The following is a 25,141-nucleotide window of genomic DNA, read 5'->3' as shown; positions in this document are numbered from 1 at the left end:
AATTTTTTCTGATGGTCTGGCCAGGATTCGAACCCAGTCGTTCAGCGTCATAGGCGGGCATGCTAACCTCTGCGCTACGGCGGCCTCCTGAAATTAGGAATGCAAGTACTCATCTGGTTGGCCAAAAAAAAACGACATGGAATTCTCAGACTCAAAGCGAATGTGCTGATTATGAATCAGCCACTTTGTTTCTAGAAGACTTACGCGAATATATTCAAAGTAAAAATATGTCAACTGACCAAATTTATAACGCCGACGAAGCAAGTCTATTTTGGAAGTTTTTGCCTCCGACTTTGCACGGGTAAAGAATTTTGTGGCTTTTACGAACCTAAGACCCTATATCGGCGGATTGGTCTATATGGGGGCTATAGAGATTACCCTATGATCTACAGCCGGATAATATCCGATTGTATGTTTAACTAGCCGAAACGGGCCCGCTCCGCTGCGCCTTCTTTAACTCTCTAATATCTTTAATATCGCCCTGAATGCGGATATCGAATTCGTGCCATTGTAGCCTATGACGCAGAACGGGTTCAAATCCTAGCGAGAACATCGGACAAAGCGGTGTTTATCCCCTCTTAATGTTGGCGACATTTCCGAGGTACAAGCCATGCATGGGTACCTAGACCCAAATTTTAATGACATATTCGTTTTCTGGTCTTCAACTCCTTTTATTTGATACCCCTATTTTACCCATCGGACCTCTTTGGGATATGGGTGGCGTTTTTGGGGGCCGCTGGGTACTTAGACTAAAATTTTAATACCATAATCGTATTCTACACTCCAATACCTTTTATTTGATACATATATTGTCCCAATCGGTCCACTTTGGATTTTTGTTGTGTTTTTTGTCACAAGGGGGAGGGTCCGCCCCCTTTCAATACCGAAAAATTATATATCTTATGTTTGCTTCCGGACCAACCTGCACAATATGCGAAAATTTCGAGAAAATAGGTTCTGCCGTTTTTCAGTCTATAGGGACCAAACAAACCGAATCCTATATATTCGTGATTGGCTAATGTGCCCATTTTGGGCGTTTTTGTGGGGTTGGGATGACCCCCTATACTTCGACATGAATTTGCATGCCAGATTCGTAATCTACTCCCGCATACTTTTCATTTGATACCCATATTGTTCTTATCGGTACACTTTTGATTTTGGGCGGTGATTTTGGGGTAACGGTGGAGGGTCCGCCCCCTTCCGTTATCAATAAATTATAAAGCCTATCTTTATGCTTTGCTCCCAAAAACCTTTCATTTGAGCCCCATGTGGCTATTGTCGTAAATTTGTCCCCTTTGGGGTAGGTTTTTGGGGAGAGTGGGGCTTGGGGTGGTCCCCCTAGCACTTGGTCCGCCAAATGGATATTAGATACGTTTTTATACCCTCCACCATAAGATGAGGGGTATACTAATATCGTCATTCTGTTTGTAACTACTCGAAATATTCGTCTGAGACCCCATAAAGTATATGTATTATTGATCGTCGCGACATTTTATGTCGATCTAGGCATGTCCGTCCGTCTGTCCGTCCGTCCGTCTGTCTATCGAAAGCACGCTAACTTTCGAAGGAGTAAAGCTAGCCGCTTGAAATTTTGCACAAATACTTCTTATTAGTGTAGGTCGGTTGGTATTGTAAATGGGCCATATCGGTCCTTGTTTTGATATAGCTGCCATATAAACCGATCTTGGGTCTTGACTTCTTGAGACTCTAGAGAGCGCAATTCTTATCCGATTGGAATGAAATTTTGCACGACGTGTTTTGTTATGATATCCAACAACTTTGCCAAGTATGGTTCAAATCGGTTCATAACCTGATATAGCTGTCATATAAACCGATCTTGGGTCTTGATTCCTTGAGCCTCTAGAGTGCGCAATTCTTATCCGATTGGAATGAAATTTCGTACGTTGTATTTTGTTATGATATTCAACAACTTTGCAAAGTATGGTTCAAATCGGTCCATAACATGAGATAGCTGCCATATAAATCGATCTTTGGTCTTGACTTCTTGAGCCTCTAGAGTGCGCAATTCCTATCCGATTGGAATGAAATTTTGCACGACGTGTTTTGTTATGATATCTAACAACTGTGCCAAGTATGGTTCAAATCGGTTCATAACCTTATATAGCTGCCATATAAACCGATCTTGGATCTTGACTTCTTGAGCCTCTAGAGGTCGCAATTATTATCCGATTTGCCTGAAATTATGTACGACGGATCCTCTCATGAGCATCAAAATACGTGTTTATTATGATCTGAATCGGTCTATAGCCCGATACAGCTCCCATATAAATCGATCTCTCTATTTTACTTCTTGAGCCCCCAAACGGAGCAATTCTTATTCGAATTGGCTGACATTTTACACAGGTCTCCAACATGTAATAATATAATAATAGCAGAGCAAATTTTTTCTTATATCCTTTTTTGCTTATGCCGGGAGAAGAACTCGGCAAATGCGATCCATGGTGGAGGGTATGTAAGATTTGGCCCGGCCGAACTTAGCACGCTTTTACTTGTTTTATCCTAAATACCTTTCATTTGAGACCCATATTGTCGTGATTAGTCTAAATATATGTTTGGTAGGTTTTAGGGTGGGGCAGCCCCCCTAGATACCCCATCCGAAATTTGGATACCAATTTTTTATTTTTGGGGTACTATATGAGAGCACACACAATTTCGCTTAAATCGCACCACCCATCTCCGAGATCTGGCGTTTCTGAAAATTAGGGTAATGGGGAGGGTCCGCCCCCCCCCCCCCTTCATCCGCAATTACTTTTTGGGCAACCCAATATATAAGATAAATATTTATTTTAAAACGCTATCTATATACCAATGTATTCATTTAAATCATAGAAACTCAGATTTGTATTAAAATAAATCAATAGACATACATAATTGAAGACATTTTCCAAAAAACCTTCATTAACCGTGTTTTCGATTTTCCGGACCCGAGCGAGCTGGATAATCGAGGTTCAACTGTACATAGAAACGTCATTAAATTTTTTGTCTTAAAATATCATCATCACTACCTATAGTCTTAAGATTTCCTAGCTTAATTATACCTTAATATTTTTTTGAGATTCCAGTCACATCATCTCTAAACAACAATGAAGCATAAAATTCTCATTAAAATGCCAATAAATGAAATCTGAGTTGTTGTTATTTCTCATTGGCAATGGGCAATGCAAAATATATCTGAATTTCCTTCCAATGTAACACCTGCATAGGAACTTAAGGCAAACCAAAAGATATCTTCAACAAACCTCCGCCTGCAATAAGAAATTCAAATTAAATGCTTAAACATGGAATGGCAATGAAGACAACAGCACCAGCACCAGCACCAGACACTCCATCACAACTCCAAACATGTAGATTTGCACAGTTGTGCTTGAAGAAGACTAAATGAAAATTTTCCATAAAACCTTCCCAAAAAGGGGTTGTGGTGGTGGAGGCCAAAATCAACAAAACGTAAAAGCATGAAATGGAAAATTTTTTAAACAGCAAATATTGTTGCCATATTTCCCTTATCTGCCTCCTACACCGCCGGGCATCCAACACTACGGCCCACACAGCGAACAGAGCAGTGAATGGACGCTTGAATGGGCAATAATGGAAGTCAATGAAAATGCATGTTTTCGAGGTTGCTGCTGCTGTTGTCAGGCGATGATGTTCAAGTTGTTGTCGACTTTGTAATGTAAGCACGAGAGTAGCGACAGTGCCAACTGCATAAAATATTTTCCATATTTATTTTGTTTTTCATTTTTTTTTTTCTTTTTTGGGGGTTTTGTTTGAGGGTCTTTTTTTCGAAATTTCAATTAGCAAAAAGTGCAGCATTGACAATCTTGGCCTTCGCATTCATAAAAACTCCAAAATCAGTGATCTGTTTTGGAAGGTTTTGTAGGCTGAGGAAGGGAATTACATGGTTATATGATAGAAAAGCCAAAAAAAATCGAATATTCCTAAGAACATGCTATTAAGGAACTGGAAAGAGATTTTCGAGAAAAGAAAAGAGAGAAAAGAAGTCCCAGAGAAGTTTTCCATGGCTGAAGGACTCACAAATGTCGCCATCATTAGCCACTGAAAATTTTTTCTGATCTAATACCCAGGATTTGAACCAAGGGTTCCAGTGTCATTTGACACCTCTTACAGATGCTGGTGCAACACCGATTTCTTGTGGAACTTGGGACAAAGAGGGCAGGGTGTGGGCTTACGCGGATGACCTAATTTTTCTATCAAAAGGCAGAATTTGTGTTTACTGTGTCGGGGGTACTGGACAGGGCCCTCGAATGTACAGCGTCCTGGGCTGAGGAGTGTGGATTTTGCGTTCACGCCAGGAAGAAGCAATTAGTATTATTTACACGAAGGGGGAGAGTTCCCGAGTTTAGCCTTCCCTCCACTGGTGTTCTTACAAGCACTGGTGTTCTTAGAAGGTTTTGTAGGTTGAGGAAGGGGTCATATGATACAAAAGCAAAAAAAAATCAAATATTCCTAAGAACATTTCATTTAGGAACTGGAAAGAGATTTTCTCATAAAATGTTTATAGCCTTGCCTTAAAAACAGTACAACTGAGCTACACCTCTTCCCAGAGAAGGGTTACATGGTTAAAGGACTCACAAATGTAATGCCATCATTAGCCACTGAAATTTTTTTCTGATATAATACCCAGGATTTGAACCAAGGGTGTCATTTCACATCTCTTATACATCCTGGTGGTAAACTGAATTCTTATGGAACTTGGGACAAAGAGATCCAGGATGTGCGTTTAAGCGGATGTTTTTTTTACAACAGACAGATAAGTATTTACGGTGTCGTAGGTACTAGGCAGGGCTCTCATCGTTATGGTGTCCTGTGCTGAGAAGTGTGGATACAGCGTTAATGCTAGAAAGTAGGAGTTAGTCTTATTTACACAAAGGAGGAGTATTGCTGAATATAGCAATCCCTGTTTACAAGGTATGACAAGGTATGGTATTGTTAGAATTAGACAAATTCCTTGGTTTGGTCCTGGATAGTAGGTTAAACTGGAATTTTAATAGGAAATCTAGTACCGGCCACAGAGTCAAGTAACGACTTTCTCCCTTTCGCAGTGGATTTTCTCTACAGCACTACAACACTTGGATCTAGAACCCTTAACAATGATAGCGATGCTTATTATCGTCGGGAATTTCGCTTAAATCGAAATTTTGTGTGCGCTCCTATTTTGTATCGCACCTCCCCCCCCCCCCCCCCCCCCCCCCCCCCCCCCCTTCAGATATTAAAAAATGTTGTACCCTATTTTCACCACAGGATCATAATGCAACATCTGTGTAAATTTCAAAAAAATTGGTTCAGCCGATTTATCAATCAAATTAATACGGAACAGGCAAACAAGCACAAATTCATTTTTATATATAAAGAAAGAAATAATGACGACATCAAAAAACTTTAGAAATTCCACATATTTGAAAAATTTACTTTTGTGTAGCCGATTACATAAATCCGGAAGAGAAAATGGATTTGGTTGGGTCGTATCGTACCTCGACCGCGCGATGATATATCGAGAAATATCCTAGACTGGAACCCGCAAGGACGCTGCACGTAAGCAGAGTTCGAGTCAACCCATATATCGTGGAATCAGGCTAAGGCTTTGGCCAACGATAGAGCTGGATGCAGAGAGCTTGCTGATGTCCTATGTTCACACTGAACAGTTTACTATTTTGTATACGAAGTGGCACAAAAAGTTCCTTACGCATAAGTGCAATAAAAAGTGACGTAGTATTCAATAGTGAAAAAAGCAGTACTTAAAAATGTGACTTTTTCAGTATTTTGGATGCCACGACCTCATTTATGGCGGGATGGTTGGTGCTTGAAAATTAACATTTTACAGTATTCTGGATACCACGACCTCATTAATGGCTAGGATATGGCGGGATTGGATATCGGATATCGAAATGAGTCAAATTAGCATTTAAAACTTTTCTTTTATGAAAATGACAATAAATGATAATGCTGTGATTGTCACTCATGCCAGCTATCCTGTATAGCCTCGATCGCAGAAATCTGGTTATGATATGAGAACTTTTTCCAAAATCTATTTCAATTACCCTCCACTGTGCTTTATTTGACATACATTACAAATGTACCCCCTTACATTCGCATCAATTTTATGTATTTTTTTCACTGCTCTTCTTACATCACAAATTACAAACCCCCAGCATAACTCTTATTTTTCAAACATTTCACAGAAATAGTATCACACGTGCCGTTTTGCAAAAGGACGATAACCCTGAAAATTATATCCCAAAAAGGACAACAAAACCATGAAAACAATGGACCAGCAAATAAAACAGAATTGAAAATTAAATATTCATTTATTTATTCGTTCCTTTCTTTAGTCAATGGCAAACAACAGATGACCTAATGTCTGACTAACTGTCAATCAGTTAGTCAGTCAGCTAGATTGACAGACAGCAAGACCATAAAAGGTTCACGTTAAGTATATCACAGTTGGCAAAAAGTGAAAAAAATCCCCATTGTGTGGGACTGGGGTTGAGGAGAAGTGAAAAGACTCTGCTGGGTGGTTAGTTGACTGGCAGTAGTACCCCCATTGGCTGACAAATTATCCGACGTGCTGTGTCGCTGGCGAGAGCTTTGAGTTTCACATCAAATGCTTCTTGCCTTTCTGTTAACAATCATCATCATTTACTCATTAGCAAGGCATGTTTGCTCCCACAAAGTTCCATGGTAATTCAAATCAAACCGCTATTGCATTACATGACAATACTCTCTGCTCTCAACCATGGCAACGTCAGAAGGCATCATCATCATCAACAACAAGCATGTCTATGCTGGACACCAATTTGTTTGGAGCATCATCATACATGCATGTACACCCATCCCCTCTGGTACAAGTAAAAACTGACTGACCTCCACGTTTTGATATGTGTCACCTTCCAACATAGCCCCACCATCTACTCCCTCTCTCTTTGGGTCATTGTCGGTTATCAAAGTTTAGCTTATAAAAATACCAACACTCATAGTAATTTTGCTGACACTGTCCCCACCCACATGCCCACTCACTCACACTATGTTCCTCCAACTGTGCAGTTTACACGATTTTGACCGACTTTTGTGACTGACTTCTGTTTTGAAAATTGAATGAGCCTACACACACACACACACACATCATTTTAAAAAAACTAAATGGCTTAGCCATAGGGGAGGAGAGAGAAAATTTGGCAGGGAAGAAAAAGAGTATGTGGGAGTAGCGGCAATAGAGAGTAAGAGAGAGAGAGAGAGAGAGAGAGAGAGAATCGGTATTATTGACAGAAATAGGTAGGCTCTTGATGTGATGTGACTGTCAAATGTTTGAATGAAAAGCGTCTGCTGATTATGGTCGACACTGTGGGTTGAAAAGTATCTAATGCGCAGTAAATACTCAATATTACGTATTCAATGTGGATACAGAAAGTTAAAATGTGGTTACTATAAGTTTAGTCGAAAAAATTAGGTTAGTTATGGCTATTGCTTTCTATGCCCTTAACCATACGATGGGGTTACAATAACTTCCTCATTCCGCTGTAGCACCTCGCAATATTCGTGTAAGACCCTTAAAAGTAAATATATTCACGATCTTCCCGATCTAGATGTCTGTCTGTCCCGATGTCTGTCAAAAGCACAGTAACTTTCAAATTAGTAGATTAGGTTAGGTTGAAAGGCATGCCAGTAGCCTCGTTACCAGCCGCGTCACTCATAGACCTAAGGTCCATTGTGTTTGTCCTAGACGAAAAAATATGATGGAGACAAAGAGATAGAGATCAGCCATATCTTGGTACAAGATAACAAAAACTAATGGAAGAAGGAAACCAACACACAAGACAAAAACAGTAGGAAACCAGGCGGAAAGGATCTCTCACCGATGAGAGAATGGCTGTGTGGGTAATTCAGGCATCTACAAAACTGCAGAATGACGAGAAAAGTAAGTGTCTGGTCCAAATCTAGGCAAGGAGAGATGTTTTCGTCACAATTTCAGGAAAGTAAGACAAAATGTGCGATGTCCACCATGGCTGAGAGGTTCGAATAACGTCGTACGCCTTCACGAATGTCGCGAGCATGGAGAGGGGAATATCACCGCAGAAAATTTTTTTCCGTATGATCTCACTACGACTCATAGGTGGGATCATTGGAAAAAAAATTTTTCTGCGGTGGTTATGTTATGCTATTGGAGATATATCAAGTTATAGTCCGATTCGGACCATAACTGAATTAAATATTGAAGACCATAGTAGAAGTTATTGGGTGATACTTCAGTCCATTCGGATAAGAATTGCGACTTGTAGGGGCCCAGGAAGCAAAATCGGAAGATCGGTTTATATGGAAGCTGGATCAGGCTATAGATCGAATAAGACCATATTGGACATGTGTGTTGAAGGTCATGGGAGAAGCCGTTGTTGAAAATTTCAGCAAAATCGAATAAGAATTGCGGTCTCTAGAGCCGTAAGATGTCAAGATCCCAGATGGTCTTATATAGCAGCTATAACAAGTTAAAGACCGATTTAAACCATACTTGGCACAGTTACTGGAAGTAATAGCAAAAAAAATTAGCCAAATCGGATGAGTATTGCGCCCTCTATTAGCTCAAGAAGTCAAGATCCAAGATCGGTTTGTATGACAGCTATACTAGTTTATGTTCCGATTTGCGCCTTACTTAGCACAGTTATTGGAAGCCATAACAAAACACCTCATGCAAAATTTCAGACAAATCGGATGAGAATTGCGCTCTCTATTGGCTCAAGAAGTCAAGATCCAAGATCGGTTTATATGACAGCTATACCAGATTATGAACTGATTTGAACCATACTTAACACAGTTGTTGGAAGTGATACCAAAACACTACGTGCAAAATTTCAGTCAAATCAGACGAGAAATGCGCCCTCTAGAGGCTCAAGTAGTCAAGACCCAAGATCGGTTTATATGCCAGCTATATTAAAACACGGACCGATTTGAACCATACTTAGCGCAGTTGTTGGAAGTGATACCAAAACACCACTTGCCAAATTTCAGTAAAATAGAACGAAAATTGAGCCCTCTAGAGGCTCAAGAAGTCAAGACCCAAGATCGGTTTATATGGCAGCTATATCAAAACATGGACCGATTTGACCCATTTACAATCCCAACCGACCTACGCTAATAAAAAGTATTTGTGCAAAATTTCAAGAGGCTAGCCCTACTCCTTCGAAAGTTAGCGTGCTTTCGACATACAGACGGACGGACAGACATGGCTAGATCGTCTTAAAATAACATGGCGATCAAGAATATATATACCTTATGGGGTCTTAGATGCCTATTTCAAGGTGTTACAAACAGAATGAGGAAATTAGTATACCCCCATCCTATGGTGGAGGGTATAACAAGGAGTTCATAATAAAGTACCAAAAAAGCCCACTGTGCAACAGTCAGGTATAACTAAGTTCTGTAATGAATATGGCTTGTTAGGGACACAAAAAAGCGGAGATGTGTAAAAGGTTTGCAAACGGCCGCAAAATATTAGCTTAGATGGTGAGAGTAATAGCAAAAGAGTCACTGAGTAGATGGATAGTTGAATTGTTTGTCATTATTATTCACTTGCAGTTATAACACTAGTCAGGCTAGTCAGCCGCAATTTGAATGAACGCTGTTGCACACACAAACAAGTGGGACCAAATAGTCCGCTTATAAGTTTAAATACATGAGATGTACATATTCTTATACGAGTACACATATCAGTTTATAGGTATGTGTATGTGTGGTATGTGTATATGTCAACTAATGTCAGAATATTTGCATAAATGTGCGAATATCATTGCGGTGATATGAGTTACTTCACATATTCAAGTGTATGGTGCGAACACATGAGAGCCCTCAACCTCACCCTATTTGGTAGGGACGCTCTTTCTATCTCTTACTCTCACACACACACACACACTCCTTCAAACTCTTACCCGATTAAAGATGCATTGAGAGAATGCATGAATACTTAACATTTGCCAGTTTACTGTAAATGTAGTTTTTATTTAATTGTCCTACACTTTGTGTTTGAATACCCAAAGGTAAATTAGGTTACTAATTGTTTAAAAACACACCAGTGTGTACTACTTTCTCGACCACACCCCGCCCTCTGACTCTGCCTCTCCCCTCGCCTACTAATGACTTCTGGTACTTCAGTTGGGGGCTAACCAGTGTGTGGTCCTCATATTAAGGAAATTGAAATGGGCACACTTATTATTTATCTGTGAATGAATCTCTATGTGTGGACAAAGTATGGTATAGAGGGATAATGTGGGTGATTGCATACAAGGACATTGTTAGCATTTCTATTTGAAACTAGGGCAACATTTTTTGTGTGCGGGAAAAGGGATCATTTAAGCTCCCAAAAGTAGAGAAGAGGCATTGATTATAATTAAACGGTATGGGAAAATCAGGTAATAGCACTAAAGGTGTGGTCAGTTGGCGAATTTTCTAAGGGTTAGGGTTTAACCGCAAATCGAATTCAATTATTCTGATAACGCTTCTTCCATTTTACGACGAAGCTCATTTTCGGCTCAATGGGTACATAAATAAACAGAATGGTCGATTTAGGAGTAAAGATCAGCCAGAAGCATTGCCATAGCTACCAATACATCCAGAAGAAGTCACAGTTGGGTACGGTTGATGGGCTGATGGCATCATTGGACCGTACTTCTTTAAAGATAATGCGAATCGTAACGTAACCGTGAATGGCGGGCGTTACCGTGAGATAATATCCAACTTTTTCTGCCCAAAATGCAAGAGCTTGACTTGCATGACACGTGGTTTCAACAGGACGATGCCACATGCCACCCAACACGCGTAAAATTGGACTTACTGAAAGGCGAGTTCGGTGAACATTTCATTTCACTTTCGGGATCGGTCAATTGGCCGCCTAGAACGTGCGATTTAACGCCTTGAGACTATTTTTTGTGGGGCTATGTTAAAGCTCATGTCTATACAGACAAACCCTCTTAAATTGCCGCATTGGAAGATAACATTGAAGTATTTATTCTTGAGATACCAGCGGGGAAAGAGGATGTCAAGATTGAACTAAGCGGATGGGACATTTGAGAGGCAGTCACGGTCAACATTCGCATGAAATAAACTTCAAACATTAAAATATATGAACCGTACAGTCGATTCAAATAATGATTTCAAACATTTGTGTATATTTTATGCGTTTTTTTTTATACCCACCATCGAAGGATGGTTTTGTCATTCCGTTTGCAACACATCGAAATATACATTTCCGACCCTATAAATAGGATCAGCGTAAAAATCTAAGACGATCTAGACATGTCCGTCCGTCTGTCTGTTGAAATCACGCTACAGTCTTTAAAAATAGAGATATTAAGCTGAAAATTTATTGCTCGATGTCGCCAAAATTTGGGACAGTGAGTTATGTTAGGGCCTTCGATATCCTTCTTTAATTTGCCCCAGGTCGGTCCAGATTTGGATATAGCTGTCATATAGACCGATCTCTCGATTTAAGTTGTTGGACCCTTAAAAGGCGCATTTATTTTCCGATGTCACTGAAATTTGGGGCAGTGAGTTGTGTTAAACTCTTCGACATCCTTCTTTAATTTGCCCCAGATCGGTCCAAATTTGCCATATAGACCGATCTCTCGATTTAAGGGTTTGGGCCCATAAAAGGCGCATTTATGGTCCAATGTCGCCAAAATTTGGGACAGTGAGTTATGTTAGGCCCTTCGATATCCTTCTTTAATTTGGCTCAGATCGGTTCAGATTTGAATATAGCTGCCATATAGACCGATCTCTCGATTTAAGGTTTTGGGCCCATAAAAGGTGCATTTATTATCCGATATCGCCGAAATTTGGGACAGTGAGTTGTATTACGCTCTTCGACAATTTTCTGAAGCTTGGCCCAAATCTGTACAGATTTGGATATAGCTGTCATATAGACCGATCTCTCGATTTAAGGTTTTGGCCCCATAAAAGGCGCATTTATTGTCCAATGTCGCCAAAATTTGGGACAGTGAGTTATGTTAGGTCCTTCGATATCCTTCTTTAATTTTCCCCAAATCGGTTCAGATTTGGATATAGCTGCCATATAAACCGATATCTCGATTTATGGGGTTTGGGCCCATAAATGGCGCATTTATTGTCCGATGACGCTAAAATTTGGGACAGTGAGTTATGTTAGGCCCTTCGATATCCTTCTTTAATTTTCCTCAGATCGGTCCAGATTTGGATATAGCTGCTATATAGACAGGTAACTCGATTTAAAGTCTTGGCCCCATAAAAGGCGCATTTATCATCCGATGTCGCCGAAATTTGGGACAGTGAGTTGTGTTAGGCCCCTCGACATCCTTCTTAAATTTGGCACAGATCGGTTCAACGATTTCTATGAAATTCATCTATAATGTCGAGAGTCTAGAGAAATCCTTCATGTCATATTTCGAGAGAATCGATGAACAAATGACCATTTAATTGCAATATTTTTGAAATTTTTGAAAAATATATGGGAGCTAAGTCGTCGAGAAAAGTGTTGTACAAAATTTTGGGAAGATTGGCCAATAAATGCACTTGGAGTGGTTCTAGGAGTATATATGTATATATGAGAGCTATACATAAATGTGGACCGATTTTCATGAAATTCAACAGTAATAGCGAGAGTCAAGACAAAATCCTTCCTGCTAAATTTCGAGAAAATCGGTTAACAAATGACCATTTGATTGCATTATTACTGCAAATCGGACGAACATATATATATGGGAGCTATTACCAAATCTGAACCGATTTTTTTCCAATTTCAATAGACTTTGTCTCTAGGCCAAAAAAACATGCCCATACCAAATTTGAAGACGATCGGATGAAAACTGCGACCTGCACTTTGTACACAAATTATTGTACAAATATTTACTTAAAAAAGTACGTGAACACACCTCATATGTAATTTGCATGTTATAGATAACAGCTAACAATTGTTAGTTTTAGTTTTGCATCTGTATTTACAATAAACTTAAGCACTTAATTGGAGGCTATAAGCCATATAATTGATAATGTTATTAAATTTAATTGCCACAACTACATATTTTATTAATGGCAAACAGGTTTTCGAACATCGAACAATGTGCAGCTACTTGCCGTAGAGCAGTAAAGCCAATAATATTAACAATTTAAAATATATGTGTAGGCCCTTAAGCTTTTGTTTCAGAATTAAGTGGCCATGTTTTTGGTAAAAATTGGATTATGGTTGCATTTGTTTGCCTCTGTAATTCCGAAAAGCCCTCTTTGGGAATATACCACATATGGGTTATAACCCAAATCTGATATAGAAAGATACCTGTGCCATATCAACCAACGGGCATTAAACCGACATACTGACGCTGTACACTCATACCCATAATGATGATGATGAGATAATAATCGCCATTTATTTTACATCATGACCATATTTGTGTGTGTGTGTGTGTGTGGATTTGTATTTGCAAAAATGCTAGTGCTGAACCGAAAATTGCACAAACTCAGCTCCATTATGGTCATCGTTCTAAATTAGTTTTGCTCCTGTGTGGCAATTGCTGAATTGTGTTGTAGCTTTTTTTTGCTGGTTGGTAAGGGGAATTGCTGCTACTGTATGGTAGCCAACAAGCCAGCGGGGCAGAAAATTCAGATTTTGTCTTGTCCACCATAGTGTTTGCCATAAATTAACAATTTAGAATGTTCATACATAGGAATGAACATACACTTACACACACACACACACACACACATGTGTCTGTATATAAATCAAAATTTATATCAACTACAGAGCAACACGAAAGACTATTACCTCGAATTATTGTTGTGATTTATGTTTATTTGATTTGAATGAAAGCTAGAATATAAACAAGTCCAGTTAAGATTGTCGTGATGAAGTGTAGAAAAATTGTCATTTTGAAATTTAACAGCAGTAAAATTTTTGCAAAATTGTCTATGTATCAAACAATTTTAAATGCGTAATAAAAGAAACGCTCCATTATTCGCTGCTACAATACGTTCGCGTATTGTTTAAATTTTTATTAACCAGGAGAAAAGAGCGGGAGAGTGCGTGAGAGCAAGCTAAATTTTTAGAGTTCAGAAATTTGCAATTCTGTTGGAGGTTTTTTCCCTGAAGCAATTTGCTGCACCCAATAGATGTTTGTTTTTTTCTTGAAAACTGCTGTTTTATTCAAATAAATATCTAAAGAGAGTAAATAAAGGCTGTTCTTACTCTCCTGCAAATTTTTACTAGAAAAATGCACGAACAGACCTAATATATAGCTAGGGCAAATTGAACATCGTATCAAAAATTTGCAGTCGAGAAAGAACAAACTTTACTCCCTGTTTTATACTCACCACGAAGGATGAGTGTATATTCATTTCGTCATTGCCTTTTGCAACACATTGAAATATCCATTTCTGATCCTATAAAGTATATATAATCTTAATCAGCGTAAAAATCTAAGACGATCTAGCCATGTCCGTCCGTCAGTACGCCTGTCTGTTGAAATCACTCTACAGTCTGTAAAAATAGATATATTGAGCTGAAACTTTACACAGCTTCTTCCATTGTTCATGAACAGGTTAAGTTCGGAGATGAGCTATATCGGACTATATCATGATATATCCCCCATATAGACCGATCCGCCGATTTAGGGTCTTAGGCTCATAAAAGCCACATTTATTATCCGATTTTGCTGAAATTTGGGACAGTGAGTTGTGTTAGGCCCTTCGACATCCTTCTTCAATTTGGCCCAGATCGGTCCAGATTTGGATATAGCTGTCATATAGACCGATCCGTCGATTTAGGGTCTTAGGCTCGTAAAAGACACATTTATTATCCGATTTTTCCGAAATTTGAGACAGTGAGTTGTGTTAGGTCCTTCGACATCTTCCAGCAATATGGTACAGATCGGTCCAGATTTGGATATAGCTGCCATATAGACCGATCTCCCGATTTAAGGTTTTGAGCCCATAAAAGGAGTATTTATTGTCCGATGTCGCTGAAATTTGGGACTGTGAGTTGTGTTAGGCTCTTCGACATTTTTCTTCAATTTGGCCCAGATCGGTCCAGATTTGGATATAGCTGCCATATAGACCTGTCCGCCGATTTATGGTCTTAGGCTCATAAAAGCCACATATATTATCCGATTTTGCTGAAATTTGGGACAGTGAGTTATGTTAGGCCCTTCTACATCCTCCAGCAATATGGCACAGATCGGTCTAGATTTGGATATAGCTGTCATATAGACCGATCTCTTGATTTAGGGTTTTACGCCCATAAAAAGCGCATTTATTGTCCGATGTCACCGAAACTTGGGACAGTGAGTTAAGTTAAGCCCCTCGACATACTTTGTCAATATGGCACAGATCGGTTCAGATTTGGATATAGCTGCCATATAGACCGATCTCTCGATTTAAAGTTCTGAGCCCATAAAAGGAGTATTTATTGCCCGATGTCGCCGAAATTTGGGACCGTGATTTGCGTTGTACCCTTCGACATCCTTCTTCAATTCGGCTCAGATCGGTTCAGATTCATAGACCGATCTCTCGTTTTAAGGTTTTGGGCCCATAAAAGGTGTATTTATTATCCGATTTTGCTGAAATTTGGAGTTGTGTAAGGTCCTCCTGCAATTTGGCACAGATCGGTCCAACTGCCATATAGACGGATCTCTCGATTTAAGGTTTTGAGCCCAGGAGTGATCTTGGACAGAAAATTGAATTGGGAATGATGGGCACTATATAGACGGGTCGCAGGCTCGAAATGGGGCCTGAGTCCGGGGATAGTCCACTAGCTCTAAAGAAGAGTGATTAGACCAATACTTAATTACGCCTCAGTAGTTTGGTGGTCTGCGATGAAGAAAAAGTGCAACATAAGGATAATACACGGCAACAACAACAACAACAGGTTCAGATGACATGTTGTCTCGGCATAAGGGGAGCGATAAAGATCATGCCAACCAGGGCACTAAAGACTATTCTAGACATCCGACCTATAGCAAATGTAAATTTGCCAATGAACATTCCATTAAGGAACAGGGGTTAACTTCTCGCAAATCAATGAGTGCGGTCCGATTCAAGTTTAAGCTCAATGATGAGGGGACTCCTTTTTAAGATCGAGTCCAAACGGCGTGCTGCAGTCCGACACTTATTAAGAGAGAAGTTTTTACATGGCAAAGTGTCTCTCAAATGTTGCCAGCATTATGAGAGGATAACCACAGCTGAAAATTTATTTGATGTTCTCGTCAGAATTCGAACCCTGCCTTTCAGGGTCATAGGCGGACATGCTAACCTCCGCGCTACAGTGGCCTATGACCTATAGACATTCAGATTAAGTGTGAGGCAGCCATTGCGACTATGAGACTTAAGGCGATGGGAGAATAGATAGAGGAAAGGAGCAGCTCATACCCCGTGGTATAATCGAGGCGGCGATACAAAACCAGAAAGGAATGGAGGTTTCCTATTGAATGACGACACTTGAGGTCGAATGCGAGGCACTGCTGCCAGCGGCATAGTACTGACGGAACCCTAGAATTGTCATCTGGAAGATCATGCTATACAGATGGATCAAAGCTAGAGGACTGAGTGGGCCTGGGGGTCTACATTGAGAACCCAGGGACCTGCAGGCAGAGAGCCGGGCTTTCACGGAATGCGTGAGGTGGTGTGTGAATGTCCGAACGGCGTGCCGCAGGCGTGGGATTTACCGAACCCTGGTATAGCCAACTGGATGATCATGCTACACAGATGGATCAAAGCTAGAGGAGAGAGTGGGCCTGGGGGTCTGCATTGAGAACCCTGGGACCTGCAGGCAGAGAGCCGGGCTTTCACGGAATGCGTGAGGTGTGTGAACATCTTTAATGGCAGTAAACTGGCCACGTACAGTATTGGAGTGTAAGAAGCGGATTAATGCCTTCTCTGAGGATGGCACTATCCGCTTCGTTTGGGTGCCTGGGCCATAGCTGTGAAGGCCAGAGGACTGCTGTCAATAAACATGCTTTACTAGTAGCCTTTCAGGTCAACGCAGTCAAGTTAAAGACGTGGGTGAGCTAACATGTGGAACAACGAAACTGTCGGCATGATGTCGAAAATCTTATGGGGACATCAGATTCCACCTCTTTTGGGAAGAAGTTTTAGCATGGCAAAGTACCCCAGCAAAAACTCTCATTACCTAATAACCAGAAGGGTAAGCTCATTCAAAAACTAGTAACTACTTATTTTTAGGCATCGTTTCTAATAACTTTTACATAGCGATGTCCTAGGAGGAAAGTCCTTCCGCACAAGCAAACCAATAGTTTAAAAATAAGTACTTATGCCTAAGCCTACAAGTTGTCAAAAAATAATGACATGTTATATCAGTTGAATGTTGCCAAAAAAATAACTACTTAGACTCAAGCATGTTCGCAAAGTGATTTTAAAATTTTTTATTTTTTGAAAATTACGCCCACATCATGCAAAACAACCAACGGATATGTGGGGAGTTAGAAAAAATTAAAAATATTTTTATAATTATAACGCCACAGTATTTCCATCCTAGTCTAAGTGATGTCGCTTTGCGGCAAGCCATTCGGACTCGTCAATAAATGAAAGTCCTTCCTTAATATAATTTTGCCCGCAGTTTCCTAATGTCATTTTTATCAATACCAAATTTATAAAAATTATTTTTTCTAATAATACAAATAAGTGCTTATTCTTGAGCTTCATCGAATGTTGTATGTAATGACATTTGAACTAACGGTAAAACAGATGATAACTCCTTATATCTTAGCAGCAAGTAAATCTAATTATAATGAGTTATTCATTATTTTACATGCCAAAAATAATGACATGTACTTACCAAGTTTCTGCTGGGACCTCACAAATGCCGGCAGCATTAAGGAGGTGAAAAACACCGTAGAAAATGTTTCTTATATTCTAGCCAGGATTTGAACCCAGGCAATCAGCATCATAGGCGAACATGCAAACCTATGCGCTACAATGGCCTCCCATCAATAAAAACTATCTATGCAAAATGTCGAACGTATAGCTTTACGCGTTCGACCGCTTTCTTGATTTCGACAGACGGACGGACATGGCTAAATAGACTTAGAATGTCAAGATGATCAAACATGCAAATTCTTTATTGGGTCTCAGAGCAATATTTCGAGGTGTTACAAAAAGATTTACTTGACTAGTATATCCCACATCTTTTGGTGGTGGGTATAACAATTTAAGACGCTTTAAAATTGACATACATATACTCATAACCAAGACAATTAAATTAATGTAGACTATTGTCTTTAATATTCAATACATATTTGCTTTGTGAGCTTCCCTTTCAAGAACAAAATGTTTGCCACATTTTTGTTTTCAAAACAAACAAAAATATTCAATATGCCATTAAATCAAAAATGCCAATAAAAAAATTAATACAAATTTTATGATACCAAAGGCTGTAAAAACATTCTAAATAAGAATGCCTTAAACCTTATATACAAAAAAAAACGCTCGAAACCAGAAATGTGGAATTTATTTGGGTCATAAAGCGTTTCGCCTTGCACGGTGAAATAAATCGCTCTGGTTGCCATTCATATCACACGCATACACATACACACAAATCGGACATCCACTCAATCTTATCCCTGGCATCCTATGTCATTTTAAAGGATATGCTTTGAGAATTTACATTTAAAGCATAAAATATGAAATGCTCATATAATTTTAATGATATTCGTGCTTCTTTTTTGACATATGGCCTTAAGGGCATAATGTAGTAACACAATTTGAAGTGACCAAATCGGGTTTTATTTGTGGAAGTCCTTGAAAGGTGATCCTTGGCTAGTGATAACCCAATAAATAAATTGGAAATTATTTTCCAGAGTTGTTTTATTTTTGAAACAATATGAAGAAAGGTAAATTTAAAGAGAAAACTAGTAAAAGAGTGCTAAGTTCGGCCTGGCCGAATCTTATATACCCTCCACCGTGGATCGCATTTGTCGAGTTCTTTTCCCGGTATCTCTTTTTAGGAAAACAAAGATAAATGAAAAGAATTGCTATGCTTTGGAGCTATTTCAAGTAATGGTCCCATTGGAACAGTAATTGAATTGAATGTTGGAAACCATAGTAGAAGTCATTGTGTAAAATTTCAGCCAATTCGAATAAGAATTGCGCCCTCTTGGGGCTCAAGAAGTAAAATAGGGAGATCGATTTATATGGGAGCTGTATCAGGCTATAGACCGATTCAGACCCCAATTGACACGTATGTTGAAGTTCATGAGAGAAGTCGTTGTACAAAATTTCAGCCATATCGGATAATACTTGCGCCCTCTAGAGGCTCAAGAAGTCAAGATCCCAGATCGGTTTATGTGGCAGCTATTTCAGGTTATAGACCGATTTGAATCATATTTAGCACAGTTGTAGGAAGTCATAACAAGACACGTCATGCAAAATTTCAGCCAAATCGGATAGGAATTACGGCCTCCAGAAGCTCAAGAAGTCAAGACCCCAGATCGGTTTTTATGGCAGCTATATCAGTTTATGGACCGATTTAAACCATATTCGGCACAATTGAAGGAAGTCATAACAAGACACGTCATGAAAAATTTCAGCCAAATCTGATAGGAATAACGCCCTCTAGAAGCTCAAAAATTCAAGACCCCAGATCGGTTTATATGACAGCTTATAGACTGATTCCAGCCAAACTAAGCGCAGTTATTGGAAATTATAACAGAACACCTCATGTTGGCAGCCAAATCAGATAGGAATTATGCCCTCTAAAAGCTCAAGAAGTGAAGACCCTAGATCGGTTTATATGACAGGACCTAGACCGACTTCAACCAAACTTAACGCAGTTATTCGAAATCATAACAGAACACCTCATGCCAAATTTCAGCCAAATCGGATAAAAATTGTTCCCTCTAGTGATTCAAGAAGTCAAGAACCACGACCGGCCTATATGGCAGCTGTATCATAACATGGACCGATATGGCCCATTTAGAATCCCAAACGACCTACACTGCTTAGAAGTATTTGTGCGAAATTGCAAGCGGCTAGCTTTACTCCTTCAGAAGTTAGCATGCTTTTGACAGACAGACGGACGGACATGGCTACATCGACTTAAAATGTCATGACGATCAAAAATATATATACTTTATGGGGTCTCTGACAAATATTTTGGGGAGTTACAAACAGAATGACGAAATTAATATAACCCCATCATATGGTGGAGAGTATAAAAACCTGCACATTTAGCTTTAAATCTGTGGCGAGCTAATACGCACACTCTATTGCCCATTGTTGTGTGCATGAAAAAGAGCATAAGCCCATGGGCTTGGAAATAATGCGAATATGTGTTAGAGTGCCCAACGTAGTACAATGTGATTTACTGTTTCCCTAACATCCCATTACGGAAAAAATCATGGGGAAATTAACTTCTCACCAATTGAGTGGTGCCCGATTCAAATTTAAGCTTAATAATAAGGTCACCCCCTGTTTTATGTCGAGTCCGAGGCTTGTCACTATAAAATGACACCTCTTTATTGAGAAGTTGTACATGGCTGAAATACTCACAAATGTTGCCAGCGAAGGGATAACCACTGCTGAAAATTGAATTAAGGTGTTCTCATCGGCGGAATTTGAAACCGGGCGTTTGGATCCGATAGTTTGGCCTGCTAACCTATGCACCACGGTGGCTCTCAACACTGCTTTAAATGTAAGTAAAGTTAGGTTTAAACTAAAGGAATGGTCGGTTAACAAACTGGCGGGTCTAGTATTGAAGTACATCACCTACGTTACAATGCAAATGCAAATTTGCTCATGAGATACCATTATAGAAGAGGAGCTAATTCTAGCATATCAATGAATGCTGTCCGATTCAAGATTAAGCTCAATGATAACGATCCTCCTTTTTATAGCCGAGACTGAGCGGCTTGCCACAGTGCGACACCTCTATTGAGGAAAAGTTTTTACATGGCATAATATCTCACAAATGTCGCCAGCAATAGGAAGCTATAACCACCGCTGAAAATTTTATGAAGGTCTCGCTAGGATTTGAACGTCATAGGCAGACATGCTAACCTCTGCGCTACGGTGGCCAGGAGCTAATTCTCACATATCAATGAGTGCTGATCGATTCAAGTCTAAGCTCAATGATAACGATCCTTCTTTTTATAGCCGAGACCGAACGGCATCTCACAGGGCGAAGTTTGGAAAGAAGTTTAAAAATGGATTCTATGGATTCTATTCTATGGGGCGTGGTATGGAAAAAAATTTGGGATTTTGTAAGTAGTGCGGAATTACTGATTTTCTTTTTCTATACACCATGTTCAGACCAAAACAGTTTTGAACAAACGACTCGTTTTCCCTTTAAAATGCTCTGAAAACGAATCATTTTTCCTTTACAATTCATAAGGGCAAAACGACTCGTTTGCCAAAAAACCAATCATTCAGAGCACGTAAGCCCATATAAATTTCTAAATTGTGCTAAATAAACAGGGTGAGGCCTCTTTGGGAAGAAGTTTTAACATGGCTTCTATGCAGCATCAGGAGGGGAAAGCCACCGCTGAGGTGGATTCAAACCCAGCTATTTAGTGTCATAGGCGGTAATGCTAACCTCTGCCATACGGTGGCCTCCCACCCCGACATTACTGCCATACAGAATAGAATAGTAGCGCTGTGGAATTGTTATTGTCCGCAGTACGGTGGCCTCCCACCCCGACATTACTGCCATACAGAATAGAATAGTAGCTCTGTCGAATTGTTATCGTCCGCAGACTTAAACACCTTATCTCAAATTTTTCTCCAATCAATGAGAGGCTAGGTACGATGCGCATTAAACCCAAATATTTTAACATCGATCTTATCAGTGTCCCTACTCCAACCATAGTCAAAAACGAACATGCCGAAGACATATTCTACCAGCTCCTAGTCCTATGACTAGGGTATATTAAGTTTGACTATAGGCATCTCTGTGACTAGAAGATACTACTTGCATCTCTCAAAAACTATCGATCGCCTCGAAAAATCTCCAGTGCTAACAAAACTTTGAAGACATCCAACTGAAATGGGACATACCTGTCCAGCAGTCGATATGATTATCTTACTTCTAACAAAGGTACTCAAAATAGACCTTTCTCTGTACACACCGACGGTCCAGAAAAAATCGGTGAACCTTCAGCCCAGCCTCCCTCTCCGGGAAGACAACATCCAAGTTATCAATAAGAAGAATCTCCTTTTGTATAAAGTCGCATCGCCTTTACCCCACAGTGGCAAACACACAGCCCCTAGTGCAATGCAAATGGAAATTTGCCGATGAACATTGCTTAATGATAAGGGGCCTCCTTTTTATAGCCGAGTTCGAAATGCGTGCCGCAGTGCGACATCTCTTTGGAGAGAAGTTTTTACATGGCAAAGTACCTCACAAATGTAGCCAGCATTAGTAAGGGAATAACCACCGCTGATTTTTCTGATGTTCACGCCGGGGTTTGAACCCAGGCGTTTAGCGGCATAGGCGGACATGCTTACCTCTGCGGCACGGTGGCCACCACAGAGCCCCTAGTAAGATAGAGAAACCCACATAGACTGTGAGCAAATCGAGGGACTCAGGAGCCGGAATAAAGTCAGAGCAGAAATAAGAAGGGAGAAAAAAAATCAATGAAAGCTACTGTGCAAGGTAAGGGTCTAAGATCAATTTGTAATTAAGTTTCAGATTCTTGTTCTACACAGAAAAAAAAGTGCCTAAAAATTTTCATTAAAATTTTAATAGAAATAAAATCGTTTTCAATTAAAAAAATAATTTTTAACTGAAAATTAAAGAGATTTTAATCACGATTGTGATTCAGATTCAATTAAAAAATTAATTGAATCAATTAATTGGGCAAAATTTGCATTTGCAAATTAACCATAGACCTGAAAAGGAACATACCCTAGAAGACACTTTCCATTTCTTCGTGGACTAAAGAGCTGTTTTCGACAACCAACGGTATTTCAATCATGTTTGAGTTTGGTATCCCTGCAGATAAGGATAGGTAAGGACCTCTCCAAACCGATCAATACCTAGGTTTCAAATAGCTTATGGTAGGAGAAGATCATATGAGATACAGATGTGAATAGGTATGGCACACTCATCACAAGAGACTACTCGCGTCAGCCATGAACGAAACAAATGACACCAAATGACACCAGCAAGCAGACGAAAATTACGTTACACAAGGCACTGATAGTATTTTTATAAAGTTTCGAAGTATGCATGCTTGTGAAAGTTAACGAGATAGTACTTGGAGTGTTTGGTAGAAAGATTCTTCGTAAAATTTATGAAACAGTCTACTTTGATGGAGAATATCGGCGTCGTATGAACCACGACTTGTATGATATATTGAAAGATATCAAAATAAAACTATTGTGTTGGCTAGATCATGTTTTCGGAATGAATGAAGAAGTCCTTTAAGGGTAAACATTGTGGTACACGTAAATGGGGAAGACTAAATATCTTAAACTTTAGAGAAGGAATAGTCAAGTTTGTTTAATGTTTCAAGATTCGAAACCAGACGATCAGACATGCAGACTTATTAGAAGCTACTGAACTCCTTTTTATAGCCAAATCCAAAAGTTTAAAATGATTGAAAACTTCACAAATGTCGTCAGCTTTAGAGAAGGAATAATAAAGTTTGTTCATTGTTCCAGTATTCGAAACCAGATGTTCAGACATGCCAACCTATGAGCTACCATAGCCTTCAAGATTAATTAATTACCTTCTAAAATTGTCTATAAACTGCCAATAGATTTTATTTTAACATTCTACTTAAGTTTAAAGCTTTCTTTATCTTCAAACTAAAACCTCTAAAGAGCTTAAAGCTAAATGTAGATATTGCCATTGAAAATTCATAAAATCTCCAGAGAAACATTTTAAGGGTGGCAACGCTAAAAGGCCACATAATACCATTGAGGTTTTAGTAGACAATACATACATACAAACACATAGGCATTCTAATCGCATCTTTTTGTCACAAGTCACGTGTACAACTACTAAATAATAGGAGAGGAATAAACACACACACACACATCCAGACTCATGATGCTAATTTGTTTTTCTGCCTATGTGCTAATTTCAATTTAAAACTAATACGAAACAAACACAAAAAACCGATATGGAAATTGAAAGAGAATGTTATTTTGTTTTTGTTGTATCTACATGGGTATTTACCTTTTGTTGGGGTGAGCATAAAATGTACTCTTTGGGATAAGTTTAGGGGAATTTCCGATGTTATGTTTTTCGGGCACACACGAAATGACGTCTGCTTAGTGTTATGCAAATGTGTGTTTATATGTCAAGCATTAGTAATATGACGTTACTCAACTATGGTGCTTAACTGCAGAAATGTTGTTGCTGTTGTTACAGGGGATGCCGAAGGCAATTCTTAGGCTCAAATTGCTGGTTTAAGATGAATGAAAAAAATTTTTCCACAAAACTTTTTTCCTGTTGTGTTGTTTTATTTTTACTTTTTATTTGTTAGGGTTGGTTATTTTCAAATTGATTTTCATATATCGCGAAAATGTAGGTAATTTTTTACACTTGTCTGTATTTTTACTTAAACATTTTTTTTTTTTTGGGAAGAAATGCAATTTATTTAATTTTAAGCAGTTTTTTTCAAATACCGTGATAAACACTGGCTCAATCTAGCAAAGCTTCGAAATGCCTTGGAGATTTATGAATGATTGTGTATGTGAATGTGTATGCATTTATTTTTATTTTCGCTTGCCCATGGAAACTGTATGCAAAAATGCCTCGCACTTTGTTTTTGTTTTCTACACAAGTTCTATTGAATTTTCTTTTGTTTTCCCTCAATAGCTATACATTTTCTTTGACATACACTTTTTCTTGATATTGATTTCACAAGGTTGTTATTTAAGCTTTAATTCGAGCTATTCATGTATTTTTTTTTTTTTGCACAGATGATGGATATCTTAGTTATGGCCGCCAGAGATTTGTTTATGCACGAAAGCTTACAATGATGAGTGGAGATTGGTTAGTTAGTTAGTTCTGACAACAACGATGACAGAACGATAATGACCATTCGATTCAGTGGCAAATTTCCATGCGAACTTGTAATAAAATGGATGGATACTTTGTGTACAGAGAAATGTCAGATTACTTGCCAGTATTTGG

General features: G+C 39.1%; 1 protein-coding gene across 4 annotated transcripts in view; it reads right to left on the bottom strand.

Annotated features, from left to right (window-relative positions):
* Nucleotides 1-25,051, bottom strand: part of LOC106086715 (RNA-binding protein Pasilla) — a 282,488-nt gene extending 257,437 nt beyond the window's left edge. For 2 of the 4 annotated variants that reach the window (XM_013251497.2, XM_013251498.2), the window contains exon 1: nt 24,179-25,051. Coding sequence is in view for 1 of the 4 variants with exons in the window: in XM_059361896.1 (XP_059217879.1) it covers nt 24,179-24,197 (19 nt within the window). In the remaining 3 variants the exon portion in view is untranslated. The remainder of the gene's footprint in view (nt 1-24,178) is intronic. The other 2 variants (XM_059361896.1, XM_059361897.1) reach the window with 2 other exon arrangements.
* Nucleotides 25,052-25,141: the final 90 nt, after the last annotated feature.

Source organism: Stomoxys calcitrans, chromosome 2, assembly GCF_963082655.1.
Source record: "Stomoxys calcitrans chromosome 2, idStoCalc2.1, whole genome shotgun sequence".
NCBI classification, from domain to species: domain Eukaryota; kingdom Metazoa; phylum Arthropoda; class Insecta; order Diptera; family Muscidae; genus Stomoxys; species Stomoxys calcitrans.
Note: the sequence above shows the minus strand (reverse complement) of the source record. Positions and strands in the feature narration are given on the sequence as shown.